Here is a 16,219-nt window from a genome sequence, read left to right as displayed (position 1 = left end):
GTAAAAAAAGTCACAATAAATAATAGATTAAACTATAAATGAATCAAATTATAACATAATGGGGGAAAATCTTGTGAATAAATACTTTAAAATTGATTTTGGGAAGCTGATAATTCATGCTATTCTTTAAAATGAAGAAAGAAATGGCCAAAATATTTAAAACTTCTATTAACTGAATTTTGATTCAGTATTTACCATCTAATTATTTATAGTATAAATGGGTATATTTACTGCTCAGTTCCTCTAGCCAAATTATCTTCAACTCTGGAATGTGACTCAAGATTGATATAATTTTTCTTTTAGAATATATTCTCCAACTTTTCTTGAAGTTTTTTTAAAGCTTAATTCTTTAGGAACTATATGTAATTGAATTAAATTTCACAAACATATCTCAGGAGGGTTCTTTTCCAATGCTAAAAATTTGTGAGACTTGTCTAGAAATCAAATTATACTTAGTTTTTATTAATACATATTAGATTAGATTTATTCTTGCTGTTTATTAATAAGGTAATAAATTAGAAATGAAATGACAGCAAACATTTCTATTATTTGTAGGAGTGCAGGAATGTGGAAAATAATTTCTACTTGATATTCTCTTTGCAGTTTTATTTAGTTGTGTTTTCTAGGTACTAAAATTTTTCCAGTTAGAAATAAACTTTATTATTTGACTGCTGTTCAGTTACATTATCACAGGCACATGGTTTCCATCAACCTCTCAGATTAGCAAAATAAGTTGCATTATTGTCATTTAAAAATACATTTGATTCTGATATTAGTTACTCCTGTGTTTATCCTTGAGAAAACTCCTGGCAATTTCCAATGTGTGTAAGTCAAAGCCATTCTTTATAGTAAACAGGACTCCTGTTTGAGGGAAGCATCCCGAGAAGTGGGGTTATTTTAATGGACATGCTGTATTACTTTAATCTAACCCTTTCACCATCTGTTCTTCCCATAACAGTGAATGAAAAAAAAGAACATATTTTATGTTTCAGGGTTACATTAGTAAAAGAAAAAAAGATAAAAGTGATTTAAAAGCATGCATATGTTCTTAGTACAATGCAGTCTGCATCTGTGATTTTTTTTTTTTTCTCATGGTTCAGACACAAATCAAGAGGAAAGCTGCTCATGCCTGATAGAGTGAAAGTTTTTCATGAAAAACAGGACTTTACCAGAAGAGGGTCTCTTTATATATTTTACAGCTATAAATGATAAAAACCTCAATGAGCTGCCAGAATAAAAATAGATAACTGTGACATCTATTGTTAGAACATCTGGCATTTTTCCTGGGCTGGGTGGTTGCTGCCACATCCAGATGAATGCAGAGCACCTGTCTGGAACATGCTGTTGAAGCAGGAATGAATCTTATGACCGTAATTAAAAGAAGAATATCTATGGGTGTACTTGTGGTAGGAGACTGTTTGAGTGATTAGAGGACATACGTAAGGGTGTGTGGGGATTAAGGGGTGTAGAGGATGGAGAAAGTCCCCTTTGTAAAAAGATGCTTGGGAACCTGAAATCTATTACTGCATAGAGGGTAGGACACTGTTGTCTTTATTATCTAAGTACAGTATATCAAAGCATGGGACAGTGAAAAGAGTAAGGGTTCTGGAATTACATGTCCCCTCTTAAACTTCGTAATTCTGCAACTTTGGGCAAAATTTTTTTGAACCTTATTTGTTATGTCTGTAAAGGGATTAATAATATTGTAAAGATGTTGTTAGCATTTAATAAAACAATGTCTACGGAATCTGCATAGTGACTAATGCATAGCAAGTGTTTTATAATGGTAACTATTGCTGTGATGGGTATTAGTTAGCATAAGAAGATAATATAGTAAGTTGCTACTTAATAAGTCACAGTTCTTTTCCTTTTTCCTAAATAACCTATTTACTAAAGGAAACAGTAATGTTTTCCTTCTTTGAACTCCTAAACTATTTTGTTTTCCTCTCTGTTCAGGTCTTTGCCTTTTCTAAATTGTATTAAAGTTATGTTCTGTTCATTGTTTAGATCCCTCTTAATGTGAACATCTTGAAGGTGGGGCTGTATTTCTCCTATTACCTGGCATGCTGCCTTGCAAATAGCAGTCACTCAATAAATATTAGAATGAATGTTAGAATGAATTTTTGTAAATAGATCCCATTGGGTGCATATTAAGCCCCGAGGGATGGCTCAGGCCTTTAACCTGATGAACTATCAGTCTCTTCTAGAAGGAAGGATTCTGTTATAAGCTGAATTCCAGAGGAGAGCTGGGGGACTGTGGATGTCATCTGAAATCCAGTTTTGGCAGTCATTTGAGCTCTTTGCTTGCCAGCCTCAGTCCACCTTTGGTGGATGGCATTTGGTTGCATGTTTCATGAGAACAAGAGCATCCATCATCTGACTCATATTTTAATTTGCAAAATGAATGCTTGTTTTGAAAATTAAAACTTAAATATGAAATTGAGGTAAATTAAGGTGCATAGTATTCAGAATGACAAAAAATTTTCTAAGAAGAAAGAGGTTTCAGCAAAATTAAAGCTAGATTTTCACTGAACTTTCTTACTTGATTGGCATAATCTAATGAAAATAAAGGAATCATTCAGTTTCTCAGCTTCAAATATAGGAGAAAACATTATTATCTTTTCAAAGAAAGAAGAGGAAATACTCTCTAACTCATAAAGCATGACTGTTTTACTTAAAAATAGTGTCAATACCAAGAAAGGCTAGGAGAACCATCCACAGGCTTGCATTAAACCTAACTGACCACGATTCTCCCTCCTCTCCACTCTTAAGACACGTCTTTAGGCTCTTAATCAAAGCGTAAATGATAAAAACTGTTGGTACCAAACTACTTTCCAGCTTTGAAAACTGCAGTATTTGGAAGAAAAGGCCCCAGTATTTAGATGACTGGCTAGTGGCCTGATTGCTTTCTGCAGTTGGGAATATTGATTTTTTTTAACCCTTTAACATATATATCTTATCTTTTACCTGCCTATAAGATGGTACTGAAAACATGGTTTTTCTAGACAATATAGTCTATGGCAGAAAATAATTTTTACAAGATGGTAACCACTTCTGTTTACCTAAGTGAAAGTGATTAATCAATGACCTTTACTTGACACATGCATATCTGTACCATTTGTATTTTTTAGTGCTGTTATATGTAATATTTATTTGATTCTTACTGCAATCCTATAAGGTAGTGTGTTCCTGTTCTACAAATGGGAAAACCAAGGCCCAAGAAAAGTGATCCTTTGCACAAGTCATATCAAATGGCAGTAGATCAGGATGCGCCCATGTCTGAATCCAAGGTTTATTTGTACTGAAATTCCTGGTTGATAACTTTATATTTTCATATGCAAAATATTAATAGTCAGAAATAAAAACAAAGGTATTTAAACAATTAAATTATAGCTTTATTAAAACAAGTTTCCATTTCTTCAGAAAAATGTTGTTTAAGAAAAGGCTTTGTCCGAAATGATTGTATAAAAATAAGATATGTTTACTATATGGGATTTTTCTGATGTTCAAATATTTATTTTAAAATGATTACATACTTCAAGAAAAGTTGCAAGAATAGTATAATTGTACACTAGGTTCACCAGTGCTTAGCATTTTGCCACATTTGCCTTATCATTTTTTTTCTCTTTCCCTTCCCTCTGCCCTCATTATTATTTATTTTTTTGAACCATTTTAGAGTAGGTTACATATATCATGCCTCTACCTAAACCTTAATACATCGATGTGTATTTCCTAAGGACAAGAATAGTCTCTTATATAACCACAGCACAATTATCAATATCAGAGTATTTAACATTCATAAGATGATTTTTATCTAATATTACAGGTGTAAGATGTAAGATTTCTCCAGTAATGCCCCCAATAGCATTTGTTATTTCCTCTCTAGTACAAGACTCAGTCCCGGAATCTATATTACATTTAATTTTCATGCCCCTTTCATCTCCTTTAATCTGAATAGTTCTTTAGCCTGGACTTTTCTTTCATGTTATTGGCATTTTTGAAGAACACAGCCCAGTTATTTTACAGAATGTTCTTCAGTTTGAGTTTGTGTGCTGCCTCTTCATGGTTAGATTCTGGTTATACATTATCCACTGGAATACTTCATCAGTGAGGCTGTGTCTTCAGAGTGTCTGTCACATCCAGAGGCACATAATGTCCATCTGCTCTGACTTGGTTGGTGATGTTAATTTTGATCACCTGGTGAAAGTATCATTTGGTTTCTTTACTGTATAACTTTTTTTTCCCCTTCTAATTAAAAAGCAATCTGTGGGGAAACCCGTTAAGACCATAAAAATAGCCTATTTCTCAACAGTTCTTCCCCGAGATTTATCATCCATGATCATCTGTGCCCAAATAAATCTTTACCGAGGTGATTGCAAAATGTTTATTTTCTAACTCAACTACTCCCTCCGTATTTATCAGTTGGCACTCTCCTGTAAGGAAGATTCGTTTATGTTTCCCTATTTATTAGCTAGTTTGTTTATCAGTTTGGACCCATAGGTTTATTTAGTGGGTTACAATTTATTCATTACTGTCGTTTACTTTTGCTTAAGTTTTTCTGTATTTGGCCAGAGGGATTTCCTTCCAGCTGGCTCCTGTGTCGTTTTGATATGTCCCTATCATTCCTATGTATAGCTATTCAAAACTGTGGATCTCATAGGTCTGGATATGTAGCTTTTAGCTACAGAATTCTGTATTTAATTTACATAATTTGTGGTTGCCTATTTTCCCCAAAGGTTATTTAAAAGTTTTTTTTTTTTTTTTTTTTTTTTTTTTTTTTTTTTTTTCGGGTCGAAGGGTTTTTTTTTAAATTTTGTTTTTAATTTCCATTTTTATGCATTGTGATCAGAGGGTGTTGTTTGTATTTCTATTCCATGAAATTTGCTGAAGTTTTCTTTGTGACCTAATATTTGCTCCATTTTGATGATTGGGCATCTACATCAAGAAGGTTTCTTCTTATTATCAGTATTTGAAGTGATATATAGCCATACAATTTAACTGATTGATTTTCGTTTTTTTTAAGTCTTCTGTAGTCTTTATTATTTTTAAAATTCACTTTACTCTGTTACTGAGAGTGGTATGTTAGTCTTTTATTTGTCAGTGTTTCTATATCTCCTTTGTATCTCCTAAGCTTCATATAGATGGCATTGCAATGTTATTTGATGCATAAATATTCATAACATTTCTATCTTCATTGTGAATTCTGGCTTTTAGCAACATAAAATGTCTTTTGTTATGTTTGTTTTATTTACTGCTTTTTTTTAAGGCTAAATTCTACTTTGCTTGGTTTTACAATCCAAACTCTTGGTTTCTTATTGTCTACATTTGCTTTGTTTATGTTTGCCTTTTCCTTTAGTTTTAGCCTTTTGAAACTGTGTTTCAGGTATGTCACATGATCAGTATAGAATTGGGTTTGCTCTATAAATTATCAGAAAATTCTTTTTTAAAATTGGTGATTTAAGCCAATTCACATTTATTGATGGGTTTGATATGTTCGATTCAATGCTGTCATATTATTTAATATTTACTGTATGCATTATGCTATATTTAATGTGTTTTCTTGATTTGTCTATTTTTCTGTTTTTAATCAAATTGTAATTTTGATATATTTCTAAATTAAAATGCAGGTATCACAGAAAGTGCCCATTTACTCATTATCTGGTTTCCCCAGTGGTAACATCTTGCAAAGCTGTAGTACAGTATCACAACCAGGATATTGCATTGTTACTATCATCATATAGAACAATTTCACTACCACAAGGATTCCTCATGTTGCCTTTTTACGACCACATCTACCTCTCTCCTGCTCCTGCTTTTGTCATTAGCCTCAGCAAGCACTAATTTGTTCTTCATATCTGTAATTTTGTCATTACAAGAATGTTGTAGAAATGGAATCATACAGCCTTTTGGAATTGACTTTTTTCACTCAGCATAATTCACTGGAGATTCATCCACATTGGTGCATGTATCAATAGTTCATTTTTTAAATTGTTGTTTTTGGTTATTAAAAATAAAGCTATGACAACAACAAAAGAAACTCAATTAAAAAATGGGAAAAGGACTTGAATAGACATTTCTCCAAAGATTTACAAATGACCAATATGCATGCGGAATGATGCTCAACATTGCTAATCATTAGAGAAATGCAAATCAAAACTGCAATGAGACACTATCTCACACACATTAGGATGGCTACCACTACTACTGCTACTACACACACACACAAAATAACAAGTGTTGGTGAGGATGTAGATAAATTGGAACCCGTTGTACTATTGATGGGAATGTAAAATGGTGCAGCTTCTATGAAAAACAGCATGGCAGGTCCTCAAAGAATTCAAAATAGAATTGTCGTATGATGCAGCAATCCCATTTCTGGTTATATACCCTAAAGGATTAAAAACAGAGTCTCAAAGACATATTTGTACATCCATGTTCATAGTAGCTTCATAGCCAAAAGGTAGAAGCAACCCAAATGTCATCAATGGGTGAATGGATAAGCAAATTGTGGTATATACAATAGAACACTCTCCAGTTTTAAAAAGGATGGAAATTTTAACACCTGTTTCAACATGGAAGAACCTTGAGAACATAATGCTAAGTGAAATAAACCAGTCACGAAGAGACAAATACTCTACAAATTTCCTTATGTGAGGTACCTAGAATAGTCAAAGTAATAGACACAGAAATTAGAATGGTGTTGTTAGGAACCGAAGGGAAGAGGGAATGGGGAGTTATTGTTTAATGGGTACAGAGTTCAGTTTTGTAAAATGAAGAGTTCTGGAAATGAATGGTGGTGATGGTTGCATGGCACCATGCATGTACTTAATGACACTGAACTGTATACTTAAAAATGGATGATAGTAAATTTTATGTTATGTGTATTTTGCCACATTGAAAAAGAAAGGAAACAATTAAAGTGGACTTGGAAGTGCAGAGAGGTAGTTGCTATAAATATTTGTGTGCAAGTTTTATATGAATATAGTTTTTATTCCTCTGGGATAAATGTCCAGGATTACATGTGGTAATTGCACATTTAGTTTTTAAGAAGCTGCCAAACTGTTTTCTAGAGTAAGTACACCATTTTATATTCCCATCAGCATTGTATGAGTGATCCGGTTTTCCTACATCTTTGCCAGCAATTGGTGTTGTCATTATTTTTTATTTTAGCCAACCTGATAGGTGTATTGTGATATTTCATTGTGGTTTTAATTTGCATCTTCCTAGTCACTAATGATGTTGAACATCTTTTCATATGATTATTTGCCATCTGTATATCCTACCCAGTGAAGTGCCACTTCATATCTTTCACCGTTTTTTGTTGTTCTTGTTGAGTCTTGGGAGTTCGGTATATACTCTAGAGGCTAGTCCTTTGTTAGATATGTAGTCGGTAAATGCTTTATCCCTTCCTATAGCTTGTCTTTTCATCCTCTTAATGGGGTTTTTTTTTTTTTTTTTTTTTTTTTTTTGAGATGGAGTCTCGCTCTGTCACCCAGACTGGAGTACAGTGGCCGGATCTCAGCTCACTGCAAGCTCTGCCTCCCGGGTTTACGCCATTCTCCTGCCTCAGCCTCCCGAGTAGCTGGGACTACAGGCACCCGCCACCTCGCCCGGCTAGTTTTTTGTATTTTTAGTAGAGACGGGGTTTCACCATGTTAGCCAGGATGGTCTCGATCTCCTGACCTCGTGATCCACCCGTCTCGGCCTCCCAAAGTGCTGGGATTACAGGCTTGAGCCACCGCGCCCAGCTGATGGGGTCTTTTTTGGAGCAAAAATTTTTAATTTTGATCTAGTTTAATTTATCTTTTTTTTCTTTTATGGATTCTGTTTTTGTTTTCAAGTCTAAAAACTCCTTACCTAGTCCTAGACCTTGAAGATTTTCTTTTATGTTATTCTCTAAAAGTTTTATAATTTTGTGTTTTACATTTAAGTCTGTGAACCTTTTAAGTTATTTTTTTATATAAGCTGTGACACTTAGGTTGAGATTTATTTGATTTTTGCCTATGAATATCCAATTACTCTAGCACCATTTGCTGAGAAGTTTATGTTTCCTTCACTGAATTGTCAAAAATCAGTTGAGCATATTTGAAGTTTGTCACATTTTCTGCCTCCAAGTAATGCTGATAGTATGGTAATGCGTGACTTAATTTGTGCTTCTTAATGACTTTATAGGTTTTGAGGGCAGAATGTGTGGACAGATCCAGATTACAGTGGTTGCCATTATCCTTCAAACTCAGAAGCCTCTAGAATGCAATAATTTATTGACCAAAAGGCAGCATGTAATTCCTAATGAAATCGTGTCATAACGGGATACTTGGAGGAAAAATAGGCATTATAGTAAAATTATAATTTACACAATAACTTTCTTTTTATAATTATGACAATAAAAATTTATAGACTTGGATTATTGTTCTCAATAATTATTTTCTTCCAATAACTGAGATGTAGGGACAAGCACAGGACTCAAACATTTCAACACTAAAAAGGATACCAAATAGTTATTATATTGTAAAGAGTAGTAGAGCTGAAAGACAAATTAGATAAAGTCTAATCTAACCCACTACTGCATTTTTATACAGTATTCATTCATTGTACCTTCCTCTCTTTCTGCGTTCTCTCTTTTCTCAAATATATAATGAATACCTGAAACATTTTGGATCAAGTAATGCGGCTGTAGTGTCCTCAACAGAGTTTACACCAAGTGCAGTTCATTTTAAAGGGATGAATGTGGCTCAGAGTTTTGATGGTGCCCACTGGTGTAAATTTATAGGTCTTGAAAAAAAAGGTTTACTGTGAGGTTTTTCGTCTGTATCTCCTAAGCAGTGTGAGGTCTTGGACTAACTGAACCACCCAACTTCTGCCTGCTTGAATATCTCAGGGCAATGCATTTGGTGGTGTTGTGGTTTCCTGCCTATTGACAAGAGGCTTATCCTTCAATTCTTCTTTGGGTACTCTTGAAATGTATACCTCCTGTATGCCCAAGTTGTCTTTTGTTGAATTTTCATTTGATTGAAGGACAGAATGTTCTTCTCTGTTGCGCCAATAGCACTTTCCCATACGCACTCAGGGAAAGCTTTTCCCCCTCTTAACAGGGCTCAAAAGTCTTGACTGGAGTACCTCAGAAATAGACCTAGTTTATACTTTTATAAAAACAAGCAGAATCTGGGCAACTCCTAGCTTGGAATAACACTGATGGTCTGAGTTTCTCTGAGGCAAGCACATGGATGGTACTCTCAAGGAACACATGTACATGTATAGCACTTGGATCCCCACTCAGTAAGGTGAGGAAGCGCCAGCCCTGCTTTGGTGAAAGTGAAGGTGGTATCTTGTGAAAGGAGAGTCTGGGTTCACTGGGAGAAGAGGATGATGGCATGTGGAAGGCATGATATAGGATCCGAGTCCCAGGATGCCTTGATGTCTCCTATCCTACAACCCTGCAGGGAGAGAAGGTGGATTTTCTAATTTTTTTTCTTGATGGAATATAGTGATAGACCATATGTGCATGTGGAAAATAATTAAAGTAATAATTAGAAATAGCAAAGGAAAAATTTCGACCTGGAATTTGCACAGGACTCTGTTCTGAGCATGCCATATTGGCATACTTTGGAGGTTCCCCAGAGGAACCTGTGTAGTTCATCTCTCTGTCCCCAAGAGCCCTCGGCTGAGATGCCTCTTTGTACTGAAATGGGAAGAGCCAGGATTCTTATTCCCACGGGGTGGGCCTACTGGTAAGGGGAAGGTTTGTTTTGTCCTGTGAAGTTCTCATCGTGGGTGACAAGGGAACAGCAGTGGAGACTAGGAATTCTTCTTCTTCCCTCCACAACACCAACATGCCCACTCCTGTTTATTCTGGGGTAAGAAATAAAAGTCTAAAATGGACTCGTATTTTGGTTTCTGGGACTGTGAAACAGTTCCTGCTCCTTCTTTGCAAATCTCCCTAACATTGGATCATTTTTTCTCTCCTTTCTTCCTTAACAGTGTTTTATCTGAAATGTAAAATCATGGTTTTAAGTGCAGGCTTTGAGACCAGATAGACTGTGAGGTGGCTGTGGCATCTTATTAAAACTTGTAGTAATGTCCTTTTTTCCTCTATTAAATGGAGCTATATTATGTTCAGGTGGTTGTGAGGATTAAATGATGAAATGTATATGGAATGATTAGCATATTGCCAGACACATAGTAAGCTCTCAATAAATGGCGTCCATCATTATCATAGTAGGTAATCTCTTTACAGTACCTAGAATTGTTTGGCACTAGGCAACCCAAAACTGGTAAAAATTATTCTTATATTACTGATTTTAGTGGCTCATGAGGGCCTTCAAACTGAGCACACTTTTGAGGGAGATCTACCAAGCATTTTATATTTTCTTTCAAAACCTGACCAAATAGTCTGGGAGTAGATAAGCCATTTAATTCCAACAAGGCACAGCAATGCCTGTAGTTTGTTATTTTCTGGTGACCCTATGCATATTTCAAGTTTTATCTTCTAAACAAGAGGCAAATGCTAGTGAATAGGCCCAGCTCTTATATGGGACAAGACTTCTTAAGAGTTACATTGCAATTGAATTATGTAAGCACTTATTAACTATTCTGCCATCTATCCAGCAGGGCCTTCAGAGAGTTAACAGTCAAGTTTGAAGATTACGTTTCAGGACATTGGTGCCTTAAACCTTAGGTTTTTGTTTGTTTGTTTTAATTAAGAAAAAATGTAGGCTGGGTGTTGTGGCTCATATCTGTAATCTCAGCCCTTTGGGAGGCTGAGGTGGGAGAATTGCTTGAGCTCCAGAGTTCAAGACCACTTTGGACAACAAAGTGAGACCCTGTCTCTACCAAAAATTTAAAAATTAGCTGTGCATGTTTGCACACCTGTGATCCCACCTACTCAGGAGACTGAGTTGGGAGAGTTGCTTGAGCCCAGAAGATGGAGGCTGCAGTGAGCCATGATCACGCCACTGCGCTCCAGTCGGGGACAGAGCCAGACCCTGTCAAAAACAAAAAAAACAAAAAACAAACAAACAAACAACAACAACAACAACAACAAAAACGTAGAAGGCAAATAGAAATAAAATATGGAACTTACTTGGAATCTCTCTTTGGCAATACTGTCAGGGTAGATGAAGAACCTGGGTTTGAATAATCTTCATTCTGTCACCTGCTAACACTGTGACTTTGGGCAAATCACTTTCTCTCTCTGAGCCTTAGCTTCTCTATCCATAAACTGGGGATACTAATAGCGCCATTAAGGGTTTCCTATAGGAGCTACGTGGATAGTTCATATAAGGCACTTCATTCAGGGCCTAGTACTTCAGTCGATGGTTGTCATTATTATTTTTATCTCCTGCTTTCAGCAGCCAAAAGGATTTTCTTTGGAAGCATCATAATGAATTAAGTAATTCCAAGTTAGGTGTGCACACCTAACTAGGTGTGCACCAAGCCATGATGCCAAAGCAACGCTTATTTTGACGACCTCAGGACAATTAGAACTTAAGGGTGCTTGTAGAGTAAATAAAAGCTGTTTTTTGTTTGTTTGTTTGTTTTCGCTTACTGATTGATCGATTTTTGAAATGAACTTTTCTCCCCTACTCGGTTTCAGTATTCGGGATTTCACACGGAAAGATCGGAATCTGATCATGACAGCCAGTGGGGCGGAAGTCCCTTGACCGACACGGCCTCTCCGCAGCTTCTGGACCCCGCCGACAGGCCTGGCTCCCAGCACGATGCATCGTGCGCCTACAGACAGTTCTCGGACCGCAGCTCTCTCTGCTATGGCTTTGCGCTTGACCATTCCAGGCTGGTGGAAGAGAGGCATTTCCATACCCAGGCCTGTGAAGGAGGCCTGTGTGAGGCAGGCAGGTACTTCCTGGGAACGCCGCAGGCCGGGAGGGAGCCCTGGTGGGGCTCTCGCGCAGCCTTGCCCCTGACCAAGGCCTCCCCGGAAAGCAGAGAAGCCTATGAAAACAGCATGCCTCACATCGCTTCAGTCCACAGGATCCATGGTAAGAGCAGGCGAAAGGGTTCCCGAACTCCAAGCTTTAGGCCCTGGGCAGGTTCATCATATTGTGACACTAGAGTGAATGACCAAATAGTTCTCTTCTTTGATTTACAAATCAGAACCCATGGGATTTTTTTAAAAAGTTCACTCTGTTACGAATTTTTCTAGTATTTGCCAAATACATTTAGTTTTGACAAGTGAATAAAAAGATTCCTATTTTAAACATCAGAAAGTATTGAAATTATGTAGTTTATTATTGAATATGTCTATTGAATTCGTAGTGTGTACGCATTTACATTCCTCTTGCATTATTTTCTTTTGTATTTGCATGCTTCAAATGTGAACTTGAACAGTCTGTAGGCTCATTTGGTCATAGCAGTGTTTCTGAATGAGGGCACTATTGATATGTTGGAGACAGCCAGTCTTTGTTTTATGGACAGTCACACATATCACAGATGTTTAACCTTTCTGGGCATTAAATGCCAGTAACTTCCCGTTCTTTCCCCATCATTATGACAACCCACAATGATGATCCCGTGAGCAAAGGATGAAGCAATATGTAGAATGCACTGGAATTTTCACCTTGGGATAATTATACAGCTTTATAAACACATTGAAATGGGCACCATAGCTAAAGCCTTGATTGTTGCTAATGCTTCCCTTTGTTCATTTCAAAGTAAACTGGTTAAGGAGAGTTCATTCCGTCCATTCCAAGGTTGGGTCCAGACCGGTCTTTGGAATCCTTCCTATTTCATTAAAAGCCAGTGACATTAGGATTGATCTGAAGGCCCCAATACTACTACTTTTGTCTTTAGAATGAGAAATGTGCTAGGCAATATTCTTTCCATTAATAAACCTTCCTGTCAAATACCACTCAGAAGCTGAGTAATTTTAATCTGTTTCTATTCTTGCTTTCTATTTTTCTGATTTTACTTTGAGTATCCCTAGTTTGGTCGACTGGTAATGGAAACCCAGAGCAAAGGGCAATTACTTGCCAAAGAATAGAGTTAAGTGAAAATCCTGGCTTAACCTACAGGGTCTGGAGGAAAATATTAGAAATAAAACAAGAAGAAAAGAGAAAAGGAAAGCAATGAATAGTGTGATCCAGGCTTTCTCTGCTGATTAGGCAATTTACAGCTTTCATATATTCCTACTTGTTTCTCTTCTCTCTTTTTATATTGACTTCAGACTGTTTTGAGAATAATTTGGTTTATGGAATATACTTTGGATGCACTACTCCTCCATATTTTATTTCTTTCCTTATTGTTTAAAAAAAAATTTTTTTTGAGACAGAGTTTCGCTCTTGTCGCCCAGGCTGGAGTGCAGTGGCGCAATCTCGGCTCACTGCAACCTCTGCCTCCCGGGTTCAAGCAATTCTCCTGTCTCAACCTTTCTAGTAGCTGGGATTACAGGTGCCTGCCACTATGGCTGGCTAATTTTTGTATTTTTTAGTAGAGATGGGGTTTCACCATGTTGGCCAGGCTGGTACTGAATTCCTGACCTCAGGTAATCCACCCACCTGGGCCTCCCAAAGTGTTGGGATTACTGATGTGAGCCACCTTGCCCGGCCTTATTCTTTACCTTACTTCAAAAACAATCTAAGGTACCTGAGTTACTATATGATTACCTGTGAAGCTGAGATGTTTACCACCAAATTTGATAAGATGGTATTTATGTTTTATTTGGGCAAGATTGTATCTATACCTATAATCTTCATTTATATCCATCCATGCTTACATATATATCTATGTGAATAGATGTATATTTTTAACCTTCAAATACTCTAAAAATGAATATTAGAGCTTTATTGTAACTGTACTTAAGATATATTAGGGCTTTATTTTAACTCTACTTAAGATATATTTAGCAATATTAACATTTTAGGTTATTTATTTGGAAGTGAGAGAATAGTTCAGCCTATATAATTATTTCCCTCAAATCCAATTGAAAACATTTTCCAAGCATCAATTTAACGTGACAGTGCTCTAGTGAATAACGTAAACCAAATTCTATGCATCCTCCTCTTATTTCCTGTCAGAAAAGTCTAATAACATACATCCATAGAGAAGTATAAACACACTTTACCATTTTGCTAATTGTAATTCACAACGAACAAGGTTTATCTTCTAAGAAACTTGTTATAAACTTGGTCTGCATTTAAAATTCACTGATTTTATATGAATCCAGTACAGAGAGTTGACACTCTATCATGTGAGCCTGTGCCTATTTCAAATATTGGTGCACATATTAAAAATGAAAGATATAAAGTTTATTTCAATAGGAAAATGAAATATATTTATTTTTGAGGGTGAATTCTGAGATCACTTACTTTGGACTTTTTCTAATTTCTAGGGCGAGGTCATTGGGATGAAGATAGTGTGGTCAGTTCTCCAGACCCTGGGTCGGCCAGTGAATCAGGTGACCGATATCGTACTGAGCAGTATCAAAGTAGCCCACATGAACCCAGCAAAATTGAAACTCTTATAAGAGCCACCCAGCAAATGATTAAAGAAGAAGAGAACAGATTACAGCTAAGGAAAGCCCCCTCAGACCAACTGGCTTCCATTAATGGGGCAGGGAAAAAACACTCCCTCTGTTTTGCAAACTACCAACAGCCCCCACCAACAGGTGAAGTCTGCCACAGCTCTGCTCTTGCCAACACTTCACCCTGTGACCACATCCAGCAGAGAGAGGGAAAAATGTTGAGCCCCCATGAAAATGACTATGACAACAGTCCCACCACACTATCACGGATAAGTAGTCCCAATTCGGATCGCATTTCAAAATCCAGTTTGATCCTAGCTAAAGACTATCTGCATTCGGATATATCTCCTCATCAGACAGCAGGAGACCACCCTACTGTCTCTCCAAACTGCTTTGGCTCTCACCGGCAGTATTTTGATAAGCATGCTTACACATTAACTGGATATGCCCTGGAGCACTTATATGACAGCGAAACCATTAGAAACTATTCCTTGGGCTGTAATGGCTCACACTTTGATGTAACTTCCCATCTAAGGATGCAACCAGACCCAGCACAAGGACACAAGGGAACATCTGTTATAATAACCAATGGAAGCTGATGTTTTGCTGAAATATTTTGTTCTTTAAGGATCTTTGAAACGTATTTATAGTTTAATACCCCATTACCAGCATTTACTATGCCACAGAGTGTTAGAGAGGGTAACTTAAGTTACTGGGTATTTGATACGTGTTCCTATAAAATCAAAGAAAACATAGCACTAGCATTCAGGGTTATACACAGAAAATGAAGCTAAATTGAATACACAAATTTCCCCTCTAATTATATGGGAACCAGAAGAGATAAATTTTGAACAGAAAAATATTCATGTAGATCAAGTGTGCATATATACCACGTGAGAGGACTGATGAATGACAACATTGCATTGTGACTATCCAGTGATCCTCATACACACAAACTATTACTTACAAACTGCGGTATACATTTTACATATGGAAATACAGGCTATGTAATGTAAATACATAAAAAATAGGTAATTTTCTTGGACTCTATCACACTAAACTTCTTTTTTTTTTTTTTCTTTTGAGAGGGAGTCTCGCTCTGTCACCCAGGCTGGAGCGCAGTGGCCGGATCTCAGCTCACTGCGAGCTCCGCCTCCTGGGTTTACTCCATTCTCCTGCCTCAGCCTCCCGTGTAACTGGGACTACAGGTGCCCGCCACCTCGCCCGGCTAGTTTTTTGTATTTTTTAGTAGAGACGGGGTTTCACCGTGTTCCCCAGGATGGTCTCGATCTCCTGACCTCGTGATCCGCCCGTCTCGGCCTCCCAAAGTGCTGGGATTACAGGCTTGAGCCACCGCGCCCGGCCTAAACTTCTTAAAGAAATTTCCATTCCCAAAATAACTGAGAAAGAGAGAGATACATCTTATAAACTGACTTCTTTGTGGTTTCAAATCAGCCAGCTCATTTGGTTCAGGCATAAATTAGAGAAATGGTTCTGGATATGGTGCAAAAATGAGTTTTCAACTGGTATCCATTATAAAAAATCAGGAAGAGGTAATTTTTCACCTTGCTTTTCAGTTAGACAAGGACGAGGATTGCACTGACATGGCGCTAAGGGTTTTTCTAAGTAAAAACACTGAGATGTTGGGACGCACATCAAAAACCTGGTGTGCTCAATTGGAAGAAGTTCTATGAATATGGAAAGGCCAGAGGCAGAGTGAAATAAAATGATATCTCAAAAGAC

At 36.9% G+C, this 16,219-nt stretch overlaps 1 protein-coding gene across 1 annotated transcript in view; it reads left to right on the top strand.

The window, feature by feature from the left end:
- Positions 1 to 15,715, top strand: part of SIM1 (SIM bHLH transcription factor 1) — a 75,543-nt gene extending 59,828 nt beyond the window's left edge. The window contains exons 11-12 of the mRNA XM_050786267.1: positions 11,594 to 11,996; positions 14,345 to 15,715. Of these exons, the coding sequence (XP_050642224.1) occupies positions 11,594 to 11,996; positions 14,345 to 15,075 (1,134 nt within the window). The 3' untranslated portion in view covers positions 15,076 to 15,715. The remainder of the gene's footprint in view (positions 1 to 11,593; positions 11,997 to 14,344) is intronic.
- Positions 15,716 to 16,219: the final 504 nt, after the last annotated feature.

Source organism: Macaca thibetana, chromosome 4 (genome assembly GCF_024542745.1).
Source record: "Macaca thibetana thibetana isolate TM-01 chromosome 4, ASM2454274v1, whole genome shotgun sequence".
NCBI lineage: Eukaryota > Metazoa > Chordata > Mammalia > Primates > Cercopithecidae > Macaca > Macaca thibetana.
The sequence above is the reverse complement of the archived record's forward strand: the minus strand, read 5'-3'. Positions and strand labels throughout refer to the sequence as shown.